A 15,847-nucleotide genomic window follows, 5' to 3' on the forward strand; every position below is an offset into this window, starting at 1 on the left:
GGGCGCGGGACACGGCCAAACGGCGTGCTGTCTGGCTGCACAAGGCATCTATCTGTGTGCAGCCTGCTATGGTTTCCGCACGAGTATTCTGGGGCATGCCAGACATATTTTCTGCAATACATCTTGGCCACATCTTGACTTGTCAAGACTCAAAACCCACACTGCTACGAGGACCCGTGGCCGCCATGTTCGATCCGATCTGCAGGCACACACTACTTCGTCAAGCCGGAGCCAGCGCTGAAACGTATTCCGATGAGTACCAGTCGATGATCTACCGCGGGTCCTCGAACAAACGGGTGCTCCGTGCAGAGGACCTGCAGTTGCCTCGGCTCGGGGGTCAAAACTCGACGGGACAGCGGGAGTCCTCCGAACGGCTGGGCCCGGCTAGGAACTAACACTGTTGCCCCCCCCCGGCGCACACTACATAGTATAACGAGCTCTACTTGGCCGTTGCGTTCAGAGTAGGATAGCATGTGGCCAACGGCTAGGGCCGCATCTGTAATCACACCAGTCGTGATAGCATGGGCGAGCGAGCATTGAGCATTTTCTTCAGCTTGGATGGGCCGCGCTCGTGCAGTGATCAGCAGCCAGCAAGTCGCCCAAAGGGCAACGAGTGGTTGCGAGGGCACGGGGCCTTTTGGTTCAAAACAGGATTCAGCGCCCAGCCAACCCAGCCCGGAGCGGCGCGTCGTCGTGGCAGCCGTGAAGAGAGAGGGTGTGTGTGTGTGGCTGTGGCTGAAACGACACGGCGGCCCTGTGGCCCCAGATTCGGGCTGCATGTTGGCAGGCCTGGCGGGTTGGTTGCATGCGCCTAGCTATATTTGCGTGCGTGGCTAGCGGGAGGAGGAAGTCGACCGCCAGACCGGCCTCGCTGGAGCCTGTCGGGGCGACGGATGCCAACGTGAAGAGGGCATTGCTAAATAAAGGGCAGCGGGGTGAGACGAGCACCCCGAGGCTAGGGCAAACCCTCGAGATGGAATATCCGAAGTGGGACAGGACGTTTACTTCGTCAGTTCGTCTTCCCCCTGCGAGCGCTGGATTGCGACAGGATAGCTCCGGACAAGTGGTAAGTAAACCTAGGGCGACGGTGGTCATCAACGGGGATCTTGGCGCGCTCTCGTCCCTTGCTTCTGCGACTTCTGCAAGCTGAGGTTGAGAAGGGGGGGGGGCAGGAGGCTGTTGCTTCCGAGACAATTTGAGGCCTAGGTAGGAATGCCGTGATCGAGCCTGACAGCGTGATTGAGGCTGAGAGGCTGGCTCCCTTGGCTGGGAATCCTGGGATGGGCCACGCGGATGGCCGAACAATGCGAATATGACTTCCCTTGCCTTGCTGCCTCGCAGCGCGGGAAGGTGACATGGGCAAGCACAGGTGAGTGCCGATAGGCAGGGGGGGTGGTCTTCTGGCCGTGGGGAAGAGACTGTGCATTAAGTTGAGATGGACCCAGACAGCCAGGGATGCTGTCGCGGGCGTCCGTCGTCAACCAGCTCATTATGCATGAAGGTCAAATCAAATCAGTGGCCAGAGTGCCTCCAAGCTGCGGAACGCTCAGTCATGCTGGACATTATGCTGCTTGCCAGGTTGCCAGGCATTATCACGGTGGTGTTATAGTTATAGCTGGGCGGCCAACCAGGCCAGCCAGGCCAGCCTAGATCCGGGATGGGGCGAGCGACGAGGGCACGATGAGCGTGCAGGCGCGCTGTTTCAAGCCTGCACAGGTGCTTATATCTAATCAGGTACCCACCCACCTGCGCCCGCCCGCCCGGCTCGTCGCTCCCTCACCACGCCCTCTCCCAGCCCAGCCCATTGTCGACAGCTCGACAGCATTCCAAGGCTGGCAGCCCGTCAGCCCGTCCCCACACGCCGCCGCTGGTGCGCACTGATGCCAGTCAAGCCAGTGTCACTTGCGACACAGGCACACAGATCGTCACCCGCACCATTGAGGCGCCACTGGCCCACTGGTCGTCCAGAGACCTGCTAGGCACGGCATAATCTTAAATTCTTATTTCCACAACCAAGGTCAACCCCCCGACCACTCCCTCCAGTCTCTCCGCGTGCGACTCGACCGGCACCCCGTCGGCCATCCAGCCGCCCAATCACGCCACCCGGACTCCGTCCAGGTAACCTTGGCAGTGGGGCCCTCAGGCTCCTGCCACTAAAAACAAGCAAGGCGCTTCCTGTTGCACTGTACCTTTCCTCCCAGCCTTCCCGCGGCCCCCCCCCCCCAACGCACCGGGCAAGCACTCTCTCCCACCGCCTTGCTCAGGCCAAAAGCACGCCTCTATTCCACCCCGTTGTCCAGCAGTACAATCGAGCCAGACTGTCAATTGGAAGGGCTGTCCTGCGCTTATCCCAGTGGCGAAAACCCGGCTGGGAGGTAGAACCAGTCGACTATAATCCCATTGTCAACGAACCCCGGGCCGAGGCCACACGGTCATCACGCCGTCCACCCGCCACTGCGACATCTCCTGCTTGTTCCCTCCCAGGACCTGCCGCCGGGCCAATCGACCACACCCATCGCATCGTGGTCGCGACAGCTTCCCATCCCACTGCCAACTCGCCCTCCTGGCTGACCAGACCCGACAGCCGGCGCAATGGGTTCAACACAGTTTGGGAACTTCGGCAACTTCTGCCGCGACTCCACCCTCCCCGTCTGCAACTTGCTCAGCACTCGCCACGACCAGACCGGAGGATGGGGCGGATGCGAACTCACGGGCATCCCCTTAAGCGGCGGGAGGAGGCTCGGAAACCTGGGCTCGATACTGCTGTGTGCTGTCGCCATCGCCACCGCCATCTACCTCATCCTGCGCTCCGAGCGCAAAAAAGCCGCCGTTGGGAGAAGGTACGTTGCTTGCCCGGATGGGTCCGCGAGGCCGTGGCACGAGTTGGAGCAGGAAACGTGAAAAGGAGACGGCAGACTCTGCCTGCACTCCTGGCGCCCTCCATCGGCCCATGCGTCGCGCCCATGCGTCGCGCCCATGCCCTCCACGTTACTGACCTCAATCCCAGGGAAATGCAATTGTTCCTCGTCGGCTACATCGTAATGTCGATTTGCGAAATCTTCACCGTTGGAGAATTCCCGCTAAGCTCGACGGTTCGGATAGCCTTCACCGGCATCCACATCGGCTTCATAATTGCGACTACCTGGATGCTAATGCTCAACGCCGTTGTCGGGTACCAGTTCATCGATGATGGCACGCCGCTGTCGCTCGGCCTAATTCTGGTGTCGGCGGCCATACTACTGATTGGCACCGGCTACATTGCCCTCGACACGGGATTCAGCTGGACGGGCAAGTTCGACTCGAGCTACGAGGGCCCCAACTTCCGAAACATCGCGCTGTACGTGCTCTACCAGCTGGCGCCGCTCATCTTCCTTGTCGCCTTCTACGTCCTCGAAACCGTCCTGGTCTTGCGAGTGCTCGGCGAGACAAGGCCCATGGTCTACCTTACCCTGGCCGCCATCCTCTTCGCCCTCGGCCAAATCTTTAATTACGCCATAAGCCCGCACATCTGCAACGGCACCGACGGCAAGATCGATGGGGCCCTGTTCCAGACACTCTTTACCCTGCTGTCGGTGGTCATGGTTTGGGTTTTCTGGTCCTCCATCACCGAAGACGACTGGCCCATGCCTGTGGGAAATTACCCATAGAAAAAGTTGTTGTGATGTGACCGAGCCGGACCCGTTGGGCGAAACATCACTCACCTAATAATAATGTCGAAATGAGTTTCTTTTAGATAGCACATGACTGCAGCATACCCATAATGAAATTTGGCGTTAGCATTTGAAGTTACCTACCGGTCAGCAGTATACAAAGGAGCGGTCTAAACCCGAAACTTGTTGTATGTTATGAGATGTCTTCACAGTGTTGCGCCGGCACCGCCTTCAGGATGGTCCCATGCTCAGGGAGCCTGGAAGACTAGGAGGAGTGGCGGCTCCGCCACGGGAGAGGGCCTGAAATTACTGCCAGCAAATCAAGTGCACACACTGATGATGAGCTGATCGATCAATTCCATGCGAGTTTATATCTGCTATGATACGTGCGTGGTTTGACGAGAGGACCACCGAGGCAGCGCGGTATGTGGCAATTGTCACAATGTTGCGGGAGTCGAAGAAACTGAGTCTATCTTCCATTTTTGTAGTCTTACGCCGTCTGAGTAGACAAGAAATCCAAAAAAAAAAAAAAAAAAAAAAATAAAGCAAAATCTGGAGCGTATGTCTTCACGCCCTTGAGCGAATCCCTTCGAAGAAACAAGATAGGCGATTGTTTTGGGTGAGACGTCATTGGTCGTCGTTGACTCTGTCACTCCAAACGTGAAGTACGTACATTCCCGCCCCACTTGCAAGCAATGGCCTCTAGGCTGATAATCTTCCTGCAGCTCGTCCTCGTGCACGACCGCGCACCTTCAACATTGCCGGCGTCTTTCTTTTTTGGCACTCTCTCCTTGGTTTCCCTGCTTGTGATTAGTGCGACTGGGGCGTTCTGAAGTCGTTGGATCCCCTATCCCCTACGATGGAAGATTCAGAGACGGTCTAGACAGCCGCCTCGAACCTTCGCGGAAACCACCTCGTCCACGCATGCGCCCCCCGGCACAGGCCCTTGCGACTGCGACCACCCTCCAAACAACGCGGCGACATGGCCGACGACAGCGACGGCGAGTACATCGAAGGCATCTCCGACGATGACCTCGCCGACCACCGTGTGACGAGCGGCCGAGGCCACGCCGGCCCCAGCGATGCCAGATCCAACCGACATGCTGCCGCCGCCGCCTCCTCACGCAGCGGCCGCGGGCAACGACCACGAGGGCAGAAGAGCAAGCACGCGAAGCGCGCGGCCTGGGAGGAGGGAAAGTTCACCTGGGATGTTCCCGAGGATGAAGAGGGCAACGTCTCTCTCACCGCCCTCCTCGAGGCCGAGAAGCGGCGCCGCCTGCTGCGCGACACAACCCCCTTCCAGCGAGGCATCATCCGGCACATGGTCCTGGTCCTGGACATGTCCTTTGCCATGCTCGAGAAGGACCTGCTGCCAAACCGGTACATACTCATGATGCACTATGCGGTGGACTTTGTGAGGGAGTACTTTGAGCAGAACCCCATCTCGCAGCTGGGCATCATTGCCATGCGCGACGGTGTCGCCGTCCACATCAGCGAGATGAGCGGCAACCCGGCAGATCACATCGACTGGCTGAGGCATTGGGAGAAGAAGTTCGAGCCCAGGGGTAACCCAAGCTTGCAGAACGCTCTGGAGATGTCCCGCGGCGATCTTTTGTAGGTTTCCCACCACAGGCTCGCCTTGATCTTGAGCTTGTTGAACTCACGCCCTCGGTCTGTCTCCCCGCAGTCACGCCCCCTCCCACGGCACTCGCGAAGTCCTCATCGTCTACGGCGCTCTTCTCTCCAGCGACCCTGGCGACATCCACGACACCATCGAAAGCCTCATAGCAGACAAGATACGAGTGTCCGTTGTCGGCCTCGCCGCCCAGGTGGCTGTCTGCGCCGACCTGTGTTCCAGGACAAATGGGGGCGACGCGGGTTGTTACTCAGTCGCGATGCACGAGCAGCACTTTCGAGAACTATTCCTGGCCAGCACGACTCCACCCGTGACCCGGCAGACGGAGCGGAGCAGTGCCAGCTTGCTAATGATGGGCTTTCCTTCACGGACGAAAGCCGAATACTACAATGCATCTGCCGAGGCTGTAAAAGCCAGTGGAAGCGCCAGGGATAGCACGGATGGCGCCAGCCGGCCCTCCAGCGACAAGAAAGACGCCATCAGCCTGTGTGCGTGCCACAACAAGCCGTGCCGAGACGGATACCTCTGCACGCGATGCTCGACCAAGGTGTGCCGCCTGCCAGCAGAGTGTCCCGCGTGCGGCCTGACCTTGATTCTCTCGACCCATCTTGCACGATCCTACCATCACCTGTTCCCCCTTCGCAACTGGGTCGAAGTCCCGTGGGGCGAGGCCGACAAGTCGACCGCTTGTTATGCCTGCTTGACGCCTTTCCCCGAGCCACCGAAATCCAGAGGCAAGGCAAGGGAGCTTGCCGAGAAGAACGCAGGCGACAAGGTCAAGGGCATCAGCGAGAGTAGCCGGTACGCCTGCGAGGTGTGCGGCAACCACTTCTGCATCGACTGCGACGTCTTTGCGCACGAGATTGTCCACAACTGCCCTGGGTGCCAGAGTGACACCCGGGCTGCGGCTCAGCTGGAGGCAGACTTGCAGGCGGCCGAGAATGGCGTCACGCATGCCAACGGGAGCATGATCGTGGATTAGAGGTCGGGACAAGAAAAGGACACGAAAAAAATATTCTAAAAAAACAGCTTTACCAGGGACAGAGGATATTTTTGATACCATTTTGTAAGAATACAGGTATAGGAGTCCGGAATCTCGCCCTTCGGCGTTCAAGGCGAAGCCGAAACCCGGCGGCTTCATGAGGCGCTGGATAGAGCTGCATATGAGACCGTTTGGTCATGTTGTTGTAATCATACACAGAAGAGAGGCCAGAGCCTAATGGAAAGACGTATGGAGAGCTGGACCATTGGATGATAAAAGTTGACGACTTGGTCCAAATTGGAGTGATTGAACTGTTAAAAAGCTGATGTGTGCTGCAATCTCGCTGCTGCTGTATGCTACTGCTGTATGCTACTACCTATGTGAGAGCCGTGGCCCTTGGCCTGGATAAAATCACAGGTTTCCCCTGTCTGCCTGCTCCCGCTCAATCGCCTCGAACAGGCTCTTGAAGTTACCCGCTCCGAAGCCGTCAAAAGAGTTGCGCTGGATGATCTCAATGAACACGGTCGGCCGGTCCATCAGCGGCTTCGTGAACAACTGCAGCAGGTACCCGCCCTCGTCGTAGTCGATCAGGATGTTGAGCCTCTGGATGGCATCAAAGTCCTCCTGGAGCTCCCAGTTCCTCTTCTCCGTCTTGAGCCTCATGCGGACCGTCTCGTAGTACGTGGCGGGCACGTCAATGAACTGCACGCCGCGCGCCCTCAGGGCGGACACGGTGGAGAGGATGTCGGGCGTCTGGATGGCGATGTGCTGGACGCCGGCGCCCGAGTTGAAGATGACGTACTCCTCGATCTGCGACCTCTTCTTGCCAAAGGCCGGCTCGTTGATCGGCATCTTGACCACCTCGTTGGAGCTCGACATGACGATGCTCTTGAGCGCCGAAAACTCGGTGCAGATCTGGCTGTCGTCGACGGACCAGAATCGGTGGAAGCTCAGGCACCGCTCGTAGAACTCGCACGCCGCCACCATGGCGTCCCAGTCTTGGTTGCCAACGCAGTGGTCGATGCGGGCCATCTTGACGTCCGGCAGGGCGACAGTGGCGGTGGGGAGTTTGGCCTCACGGAAACCGGGGAGGAAAATCCCGTGATAGCCGTTTCGGCTGATGAGCGTGTGGGTTGTGTCGCCGTACGTGCGGATCACCGCAGTGGTGACGGAGCCCGCGTCACCCTTGTCGGACAGGACAGTCGGGGGCTGGACGGACTCGGCCCCCTGGGAGACGGCGCGATCGTACACGCCTTCCACGGAATCAACCTCGAAGGCAACATCCTTTACGGCATCACCGTGCCGCTCGAGGTGAGCGTGCATCTCGACAAGAAGCGACTTTTCAGCCTTTGAGATGGACTCATCCTCGGGGAGGTGGACGGCAGAGCGGATCGGGGACGTGAAGACAAAGCGCACATCGCCGTTGCCGACAACGTGAGAAGTGAAGTACCGGCTCCCAGTCTCCAGGCCGCGGTAGGCCAACGGCTTCATACCGAAGAGGGTCGAGTAATACGCGGCAGCCTGTTTGGCGTTGCCTACCCACCACGTCACATGGTCGTAGCCATTGAAGCTGGGGAGGGGATGGCGGACAGCATAGTCCGCACTTGTGTGTTGTGATGTAGCGCTACCATTGGTATGGTAGGCTACCGAGTTTCGTGGGCTATCATTGATGGCAGACGGGCTCATTATCACTCAGACTGCTTCTGTGAAATATGCCCGTTATCAACCAATATAAATGGATGTCTGTAGTCGGAAAATGAAGATTAAGGAGCAAAGGAGCCAAAATGGAGTCCAGCCACTGAGTTGGAAACCTGATGAACTAGAACAAAGGCCCTAGACCTTGGAGCCAGTCATCGGGTGAAGAGCAGCATGTATATATCCCTAAGCCTGGTAAGCCCGGGGGACTGGCAGGAGCCATGAGGGCTGCTTCGGCGGCCTGGTCGTCATAAGCCGACGTTTCGAGTGCGGCGCACCCGCGCGCGGCATAGTCCAACGACTCCTGGCCCGTGATTATGACGACTCAATGTCTTGCAGTCAAACAAACTCTACCAAGTTGTTTGACACTTGCAGGCCGTTCCGTTGCTGACCAGAGCGCGGAACTGGGCCGATAAGCGAGGGTGCCCTGCACCAGCCGTCGCAAAGCGAGCTATCCGACGGTTGCCGCGCACGGAATGTCCAATCAGCACCTCGACCCCCAACGTGCGGTACCCGGATTACTGCAGCGAGAACATCACTCGCCGTGCAGGCCACGCCAGAACTTTAATGAGTCCTTCATCCGTCTTGAAAAAGTCCTGGAACAAGGAGAAGTGGACCAAGTGTGCTGTATAGATCGACTTATCTGCGAAATTTCCACTGCAAAGAAGCCCCGGAGCTGAACATTCCACTCGACTGATACTTCCAGTCATCGGTCGCTGCAGCCAACCTTTGTCGCATAGATAGGGCCATCGCACGAGGTGTTGCCGATCTGTTTGTGCTCAACTTGACGAACACACTCTGCAAGACGTACCCGAGCAAAGCCTCGACTTGAGCCATTTGCCAGGAAGCGAACGCATGATGGCTTCTGTGTCATTGAGTACTCGGGATCTCAACATCCTGTAAGCTGTGCTGAAGAGCTCACCAAGCCTGGCCCCTAATCAAGTCACCTGAAAGGCTGACGTGACACAATACCAGGGAGAAGATCCAGGATCCTGAGTTTGACCCTTCCCAAGTGGTCCAGGTGGACGAGACCTTGCCCAAGGACCCCCATATCACAGATGTCACCGTATACGAGCGCATCGCGACGGAAGAACGGCGGTTGATATTAACGGTGCAGAAGGCTGAGATGCAATTTGCTGGACCAGGGCCGAAAACTGGTCTCGATCCCCTGAAGACGTATGAAGAATGCGTGGCTGGCCTAAGTGAGCTGGTCTCGACCAATCCGTCATATGCTAGTGCCAGGAACAACCGGGCACAGGCGAGTCGCCGTCTACACGGTGATGGCATGCTTGTGTCGGGTATAGAACCGGTCGATAGTCCTCTCTTTGCCGAGTGCGATTCAGAAGAGAGACGATCTGCGGCCAGAAGGACACTTTCGGACCTTGACACCTGCATCTGCCTCCTCACCCCAGGTGGTTCTTACCCACGTTTGTCTCGGCAAACAGCGAGAACCCTCTCCTCGGCACACACACAGAGGGCGGCGATCTACCTTCAGACATCGAAGATGCTGGCAAAAGGTGGTGTTCTGAATGTCGACCAGGACCGGCCCGAGGCGGGCTGGGACAAGATAGATTTCGAGGGAGCCGCTTCGCGAGACTTCGCCTTGGGCGGCAGGTATGGTAATGAAGTGGCCAAGGGTCTTGCGGTCAGCACGAATCCCACAGCCAAGCTTTGTGGGCAGATGGTGCGAGAGGCGATGAAGAAAGAATACGGCCCTGCCTTCAGTAGATGAGACAGGCACCTCCAAAGGCGCCCAGGCATAATCCGAGCTCGAGAGAAAACCGGTCCGGTAGGAAAAGGTGCTCTCTCAAGGGTCAAGCGCTTCAGAAGAGGGGTTCGCTTTGCCGAATGATAACTAAAACTTGGATATGTACGCCTCAATCGTTGACGCCTTCCTCTTTGGTAAAAATGGCGTGGGGCGTTGTGCGATATCATCCGAGGCGATCAGGCTCACATCACTTTCGCAAGGAACCGCCAGTCCTTACTCAAGCAAGAGACCGCAATGAGTCGATCTCAGTGTTGCGAGGGCGATGAAGCAAACCTGGATAGACCAGTCCTCCTATGTAGAGTCAGAATATGATACTGGCACGTATATCCCCGCAGGACGTATGAAATAGACGTGCACACCTCAGACCCGCATTGATAGTGTCAGAAGTTGACCTGCCCTTATCCTTCTCCTCACGGTTGATCCTCGTTGCTGCAGCAGACAACCCAATGAAGAGAGCAAAGATCGGGTCAGCGACCTTGCTGATGATGTAGGTTGGCGCAGGCATGGTGGGGAATATAGTCTTGATCGTGGCCCGTGTGTGCTTGCTCTTGAGATAAGACGTCTCGAAAATGTATCTTCAAGATGGTCGTCCTCGGATTGTTGGGTTTTCAAGCGCTACTTGAAGAGTGGTAGGCACCAAGGCAGATAGACAGAACATGAGAGCTTGCAGCGAGCAAACACATGAGAAAAGAAGCTTTGGCCTCTCCTGTAGACAGCAAGCAGACTGAGCGAGATGGAGCTGCACTACTGGGCCTGGCCCGCCCTTGGCTTGGCCCTGGTCCGTGGCTTGCAGGGGTCGAGTCTCAACCACAGCGACCCGCCTTTTCCTTACTTAAGCAATCACGGGACCTGCGGCTTCTTGGCGGCCGAATCCCACAACAGCTGAATTTTCTCGCCTGACGCAGCCACTGTCAAGATTCCCTTATCGACGACCAGCAACGCAACCACCCTTCATTTACCCCCCGTTGACGACCCGACCGACGCCAAAATGAAGTTCCTCAAGGTTGGCCGTGTTGCCATCATCACCCGTGGCCGCTACGCCGGAAAGAAGGTGAGAATTTTCGAGCCCCCGAACCTGTTTGCGCGCGACCAAGGCCGATGCGGAGCGACGGAGCTTGGGAAATATATGGTGGGGATGTGAGGATGGATTCGGGTACCAGCGATGACCTCGAGGGATCAATCATTGGGGATTGGCACATTCAGGATGCACGAGACGTCCACCGGCAGTTGACAGAAGGCTGACTGGGCTCTTTTTCTTTTCCCGCAATTCAGGTCGTTATCATCCAGCCCGTCGACACCGGCAACAAGGCGCACCCCTACGGCCACGCCCTGGTCGCTGGTATCGAGCGCTACCCGAGCAAGATCACCCGCCGTATGTCCAAGACACGACAGGAGAAGCGCTCCAAGATCAAGCCCTTCGTCAAGGTCGTCAACTACAACCACCTGATGCCCACCCGTTACACCCTGGAGCTCGAGGGCCTCAAGGGCGCCATCACCTCCGACACCTTCAAGGAGGTCAGCCAGCGCGAGGACGCCAAGAAGACAGTCAAGAAGACCCTTGAGGAGCGGTACACGAGCGGCAAGAACCGATGGTTCTTCACCCCTCTGCGTATGTTCAGCCCCAGCCCCAAATCGATACACGGAGCACCAGCTCGGCATCCCTTCCCTCAGAGAGCCTGGCGGATGCGTGGATGCCTCGAGCATGACACGAGGCAACGATTGAACCCTCTCGCGCACCGCGATGCTAACCCGAGCTTTCTCAACAGGTTTCTAGATTATTTCTTGCTTGTTTTCGGCTGGGCGGGGTCGAAATGGTATGGATGTACACAGCATCAAATCAAAATTCGACGGCATTTGAAAACCTGAACTGCGCTTACGACCCGAATCTCATGACCACACGGAAAGAAGGGTCGACTTCATCCCTTTTTGGCGTTCTTCTTGTCGGGGGGAAGACAAGTGTGACGGCCCCGTCATACCACAAAGGAGTGTGTGTGGATGGAAAGGTTGTCCGTGGCTAGCCACCAGTCGTAGTCAAAAAGAATAATAGCTACGGCGTCTGGCTGATGATATACCTTTGACCCCTTGCAAGCGAGGACGCAGATGAGGCTGCTAAGAGAGGCGGGGAGTCCTTCAGGCTTCGGCTGTCTATGGCCCGCAAAGTGGCTACCAAACCCACGAAGAGACATGTGAAGAGACGAATCTTAAACCATCCATGAAAAAGAAGAGCAATGCGGTCTCTACCGCTGAATGTGAACATGCATGAGCTGGGACCGTCCAGCTCCTGTGATTGTCGAGGCTCTCCCGGGCACAAAACCTCGGCGAAGCTACTCACTGACTGGTACGACGAGAAGTGCGATGGCTTGGTGAAGCTGGCTGGGTGAAGAAGCCCGGTATCGTCTTTGGAGAAAAGCCTCCTGAGCAGTTCCACAGGAAACAGGTATCGCCCGCCCCTTCGTACGGCGACCTGGCCACAACAGAAAAAAAGAGCCAGGGCTCTCCTGCTTTGATTTATACAATGCTGGCGGGGATGCTTGCACTGGCACGCCCTACACGAGTAATCCGTCAACCTCACATATGCTGCTCTCTGGAATTTGTCCAAGTGGGCATCCGGTCGTTACTGCATGGAGCCTCTATGAGCCAAGGAGCAGACTACATTCATGACCTTTCATATTAAGTCGTGTTGTGTTATTCATAGCTTCTATTGAGTTCATGGAGCAAGCCAGCTTCCCAAGAAAGTCCGCGCGCCACATGAATCAATCTTCTCTCTATGCGATAAAATAACCAGTCTACGACCGCCGTTGCCCCGATCAAATCGTACCAAATCCACCAAGGCGTGTGTGTGTGACATATCCGGCGCCCCTTCGAACTCCCATTCGTGATTTGCTCAAAAGGGATGACAAAGGGAACGAATGGCAAATATGTACGTGCGAAGTTTTGCTTCCGTCGACAGGCCGGCAGGAAGACGCATGAAGCGTGAGTTTTAGACGTGAGCATTAAAACTTGTATTGTTGCGCTCGCAAGGAGCTACAACTGGAGTCCACGATTAAAGCGGTTTATGAGCCCAGAGAGCTCACCTTGTTGGCAGCCGCGCCCCAGATCTCCTTGGCGCTGGGGACCTCGGGGATGTACTCAGGAGCGTATGTTGGGGCCAGGCCGCCAAACAGCACGAAGATCAAAGCGACCGCAGACGCAATGACAATGAGCTTGCGGAGCACAGGGCGGTTGTTTCCGAACTCGGCCCACTGGCGACCAGCCTCGTCCGCGTATCCCTTGAGCTGCTCGTATCCCAGCTTGTAGTAGACCATGCCGCCGAGAGCAATGCTGTAGCCGAAGAACTGAAGACCAGTGACTTGGGTACCCCAGATGGCAATAGAGGCGCACACAAGCAGGATGTCCTTGAGGACACCGCAAAGAGTGAGGACCAACGAGGAGGTCTTGCCAATCTGTGGGTATGTATCAGTAAGCCGCCCTTTACATGAGGGAATAGCGAGGTGATGGGGACGTACCAGGAACACGACAGACACGTTGAGCAGGAAGGCAACCAATCCGTTCAGGAAGAATGTGAAGAGACCGACGTGGTAGACCTCTTCCATGGACACCTTGGGAACCTCCCAGAAGATGGCGACCAGGAAGTTCATGACGGCACACACCGGGGCAAAGTAGTAGAGCGAGACCAGAGGGTCCATCTTGTACTCTGCAGAGCTCAGGAGGCGCTGGACCATGGTAAGGCGCATGGCCTCGAAGATGATACCTGCAATCTGGAGCAGGAAACCAATCATGACGAACTTGATCTCGCCGAGGGAGGCGATGATGACACCGACGACGATGGCGGATACGTTCAGGAAGACCTTCAGGCTGGGCTGGCTGATACCCATGGACCAGCTGCAGAGCAGAACAGCGACGGGGGTGGTGGCCTTGAGCATCTGGATGAAGGCGACCGACAAGTATAGGTAGGTCAGGTTTCCGCAGATCAGACTCAAGCTGAACATGAGACCGATTGGGACGATTGCCCTCAGGTAGACCCGGCCTGTCATCTTAACAGTCTTGCGCCCGTCGAGAAGCGTGGTGTACCTGGCCATGATTTGCGTCATGAGCGTCGCAAAGCTCAAGTGGTAAGTCGTGAGAATTACAGGGTAGTCTATACAGGCGCGGAGTCAGCCAATGCGCTCCAGCGAGCTGTTGAACGTGGGCCATCGCCGTGTGAGACCTACGGAACTCCAATGTGTCCAGAATCCATTTGTTGAAGAGAATGACCGAGGAGCTCAGGCTGATCCAGACACTACAATCACCAGGGCGTCAGCTATGCTTTGCTAATTGAGCAACCGCACCGAGCGGTGGATCAACCTACATGACGTAGAGCGCTGGATGAATGGAAGCCTTTGCCGGCTCCGACTTTTGCGCGTCGGGGTTCACAGTGGGCAGGACGGGGGAGTCCTGTTCCCGCGTCACCTCACCGGAAACGCGCGTCTTCTCGTCGGCACCCATCTTGGTTGAATTCTGGGCCGTTGAAAGAGAATAATAGAGAAAAAAAAAGGGGGGTGTCTGGTGGAGGAGCGCAGTCGCTGTGGCAGAGAGACGGCGTCACAGGTGTCAAGGTCGAGACCGAGACAGGCAGACAAGAAGAAAAAGGAAGATTGTGTAACGAGAGGACTGGTTCGCTCAGAAGTGAGGTCGGGAAAGGAAAGCCTCGAGCAGCGTTCCAAGGCGGCCGGTCGGAAGATAAACTTCAGCAGCCGGGTACGGAGCCGTGCAAGAGGTCAGTGCGCTCACGACTTGGCTAGCTGGCTGGGTGAGGCTGATGGGGTAGGCCAGGAAATAGGAGGATGGGGGATGTGGACGCGAAGGTAGGAGGTAAGAAAGGATGGAGGGCCCAGGCGAAGATGAGGGTGAAGCAAGGAATGATAGCGATAAGGGTCATAAAGTTTGGCCTGGGGTGGCCCCAATCAAAGCTGGTGCGGTGCGCCGTGGCAGCGTGGGCGGGCGGGTAGCATGCTGGCCTGGCCGCCTGGCTGGTACATACTGTGGTACATAGTAGCGTCGCAGCGCCATAATAAGTCGCCAAGAGGGTGAATCTTGCGGCGATCTGGACTCGTTGGAGGGCGGGCAGGGCAGCAGGGGCAGGAGGCGAGGAGTGGGAAAAAGGGGCTGGCCGCAACAGGGATGGCTCCACTCTTTCAAACCACGGGCCCGGTGCTGAACCTGACTGGCAGAATGGCCAACGGATACGGCAGCCAATGCGATGCCAGCGGTCAGCATATCGCCTCTTCCTTCCTCTAGGGGGGGGGGCAACGAGCACAGCCCCTCAGTCCTCTGAATCTACATCAGTGACCGAGAAGAATCCTCATGTGTGCGCTTGAAGGACCTCCCTCCGGACCTCCCTCCGCTGTGGCGCCCACGCGGCGTGGCCAAGCAGGCTGGCAGGCTGGCAGGCTGGCAGGCTGTTCACCAGAATAGCCACCCTCGGGACCTGGACCTGGACCTGGACCTGGACCTGGACCTGGACCTGGTGGTATACTGTTTTCCTGTTATGCTCGTCTTGTGGTGGTATGGTTCTCGTTCTCCGTATGCCATGGCCGACATAGACCTAGACCAGCCCACACCAGACCGCGTGCGTGCGGCCTAGCGCAGATGTATGTGTGGTGTAGGTCGTGTTGCGATCTGTGCTCAAGCCCTGGGGTTGTGTATAAACCACCTGGGCACTAACCACAGTACGGGGCGCCATGGGGACCGCGGGCCATGGAAGCTTCCTCAAGCTTCGCGAGGCCAACTGGGCTCCCTTCACACGATGGCAGCGCCGCATGGCACGGGAGGCGCCAAGGTTCGGGTAGTCCCTGGCCTCGCCGACCGGCCCGTACACCACGAGTAACCGCTGCTGGACTCCGTATTTCTTGACTGGCAGGCTGCTTTTGCTGAGGACCTCGGCCTGTGCACAGGCTCGTGTCTTGGTCGCAAAGCGTTCAGACATTCTGTCAGACATTCTGAAAGTCAGACAAGACAGTCTGGAAGTCTGAATGAAAGTCAGAGTGTTTTGCAAGACATCAAATTGGTGGTCTCTGACAGGCCGCCCTGCCGACCAGGCCAGACGCATGATCTACCCACGTTTTGTCCGGATTTAG

General features: G+C 57.2%; 7 protein-coding genes across 7 annotated transcripts; 4 read left to right on the forward strand and 3 right to left on the reverse strand.

Moving 5' to 3' along the window:
• Positions 1–1,687: 1,687 nt before the first annotated feature.
• KVR01_010104 (uncharacterized protein) lies at positions 1,688–4,168 on the forward strand. The gene is made up of 2 exons (XM_044784525.1): positions 1,688–2,840; positions 3,008–4,168. The coding sequence occupies exons 1-2, from the start codon at positions 2,593–2,595 to the stop codon at positions 3,645–3,647; spliced, it is 888 nt and encodes a 295-aa protein (XP_044641352.1). The 5' UTR covers positions 1,688–2,592; the 3' UTR covers positions 3,648–4,168.
• A 464-nt stretch (positions 4,169–4,632) lies between these two features.
• On the forward strand, positions 4,633–6,268 carry KVR01_009830 (TFIIH/NER complex subunit SSL1; the record flags this gene model as incomplete). The annotated part of the gene is made up of 2 exons (XM_044794295.1): positions 4,633–5,264; positions 5,338–6,268. 2 exons carry the CDS (start codon positions 4,633–4,635, stop codon positions 6,266–6,268), a joined length of 1,563 nt encoding a protein of 520 aa, XP_044641078.1.
• A 411-nt stretch (positions 6,269–6,679) lies between these two features.
• On the reverse strand, positions 6,680–7,954 carry KVR01_009682 (uncharacterized protein; the record flags this gene model as incomplete). The annotated part of the gene is made up of 1 exon (XM_044788866.1): positions 6,680–7,954. One exon carries the CDS (start codon positions 7,952–7,954, stop codon positions 6,680–6,682), a length of 1,275 nt encoding a protein of 424 aa, XP_044640930.1.
• Positions 7,955–8,818: 864 nt separating this feature from the next.
• On the forward strand, positions 8,819–9,695 carry KVR01_009761 (uncharacterized protein; the record flags this gene model as incomplete). The annotated part of the gene is made up of 2 exons (XM_044790378.1): positions 8,819–8,862; positions 8,939–9,695. The coding sequence occupies 2 exons, from the start codon at positions 8,819–8,821 to the stop codon at positions 9,693–9,695; spliced, it is 801 nt and encodes a 266-aa protein (XP_044641009.1).
• A 281-nt stretch (positions 9,696–9,976) lies between these two features.
• KVR01_009718 (uncharacterized protein) lies at positions 9,977–10,236 on the reverse strand (the record flags this gene model as incomplete). The annotated part of the gene is made up of 2 exons (XM_044782147.1): positions 9,977–10,022; positions 10,091–10,236. The coding sequence occupies 2 exons, from the start codon at positions 10,234–10,236 to the stop codon at positions 9,977–9,979; spliced, it is 192 nt and encodes a 63-aa protein (XP_044640966.1).
• Positions 10,237–10,719: 483 nt separating this feature from the next.
• Positions 10,720–11,505, forward strand: KVR01_009785 (uncharacterized protein; the record flags this gene model as incomplete). The annotated part of the gene is made up of 3 exons (XM_044793760.1): positions 10,720–10,782; positions 11,004–11,340; positions 11,498–11,505. The coding sequence occupies 3 exons, from the start codon at positions 10,720–10,722 to the stop codon at positions 11,503–11,505; spliced, it is 408 nt and encodes a 135-aa protein (XP_044641033.1).
• A 1,279-nt stretch (positions 11,506–12,784) lies between these two features.
• Positions 12,785–14,216, reverse strand: KVR01_009747 (uncharacterized protein; the record flags this gene model as incomplete). The annotated part of the gene is made up of 4 exons (XM_044794460.1): positions 12,785–13,174; positions 13,238–13,869; positions 13,943–14,010; positions 14,080–14,216. The coding sequence occupies 4 exons, from the start codon at positions 14,214–14,216 to the stop codon at positions 12,785–12,787; spliced, it is 1,227 nt and encodes a 408-aa protein (XP_044640995.1).
• Positions 14,217–15,847: the final 1,631 nt, after the last annotated feature.

Source organism: Diaporthe batatas (assembly GCF_019321695.1).
Source record: "Diaporthe batatas strain CRI 302-4 chromosome Unknown Contig00012, whole genome shotgun sequence".
Classification (NCBI taxonomy): Eukaryota; Fungi; Ascomycota; class Sordariomycetes; order Diaporthales; family Diaporthaceae; genus Diaporthe; species Diaporthe batatas.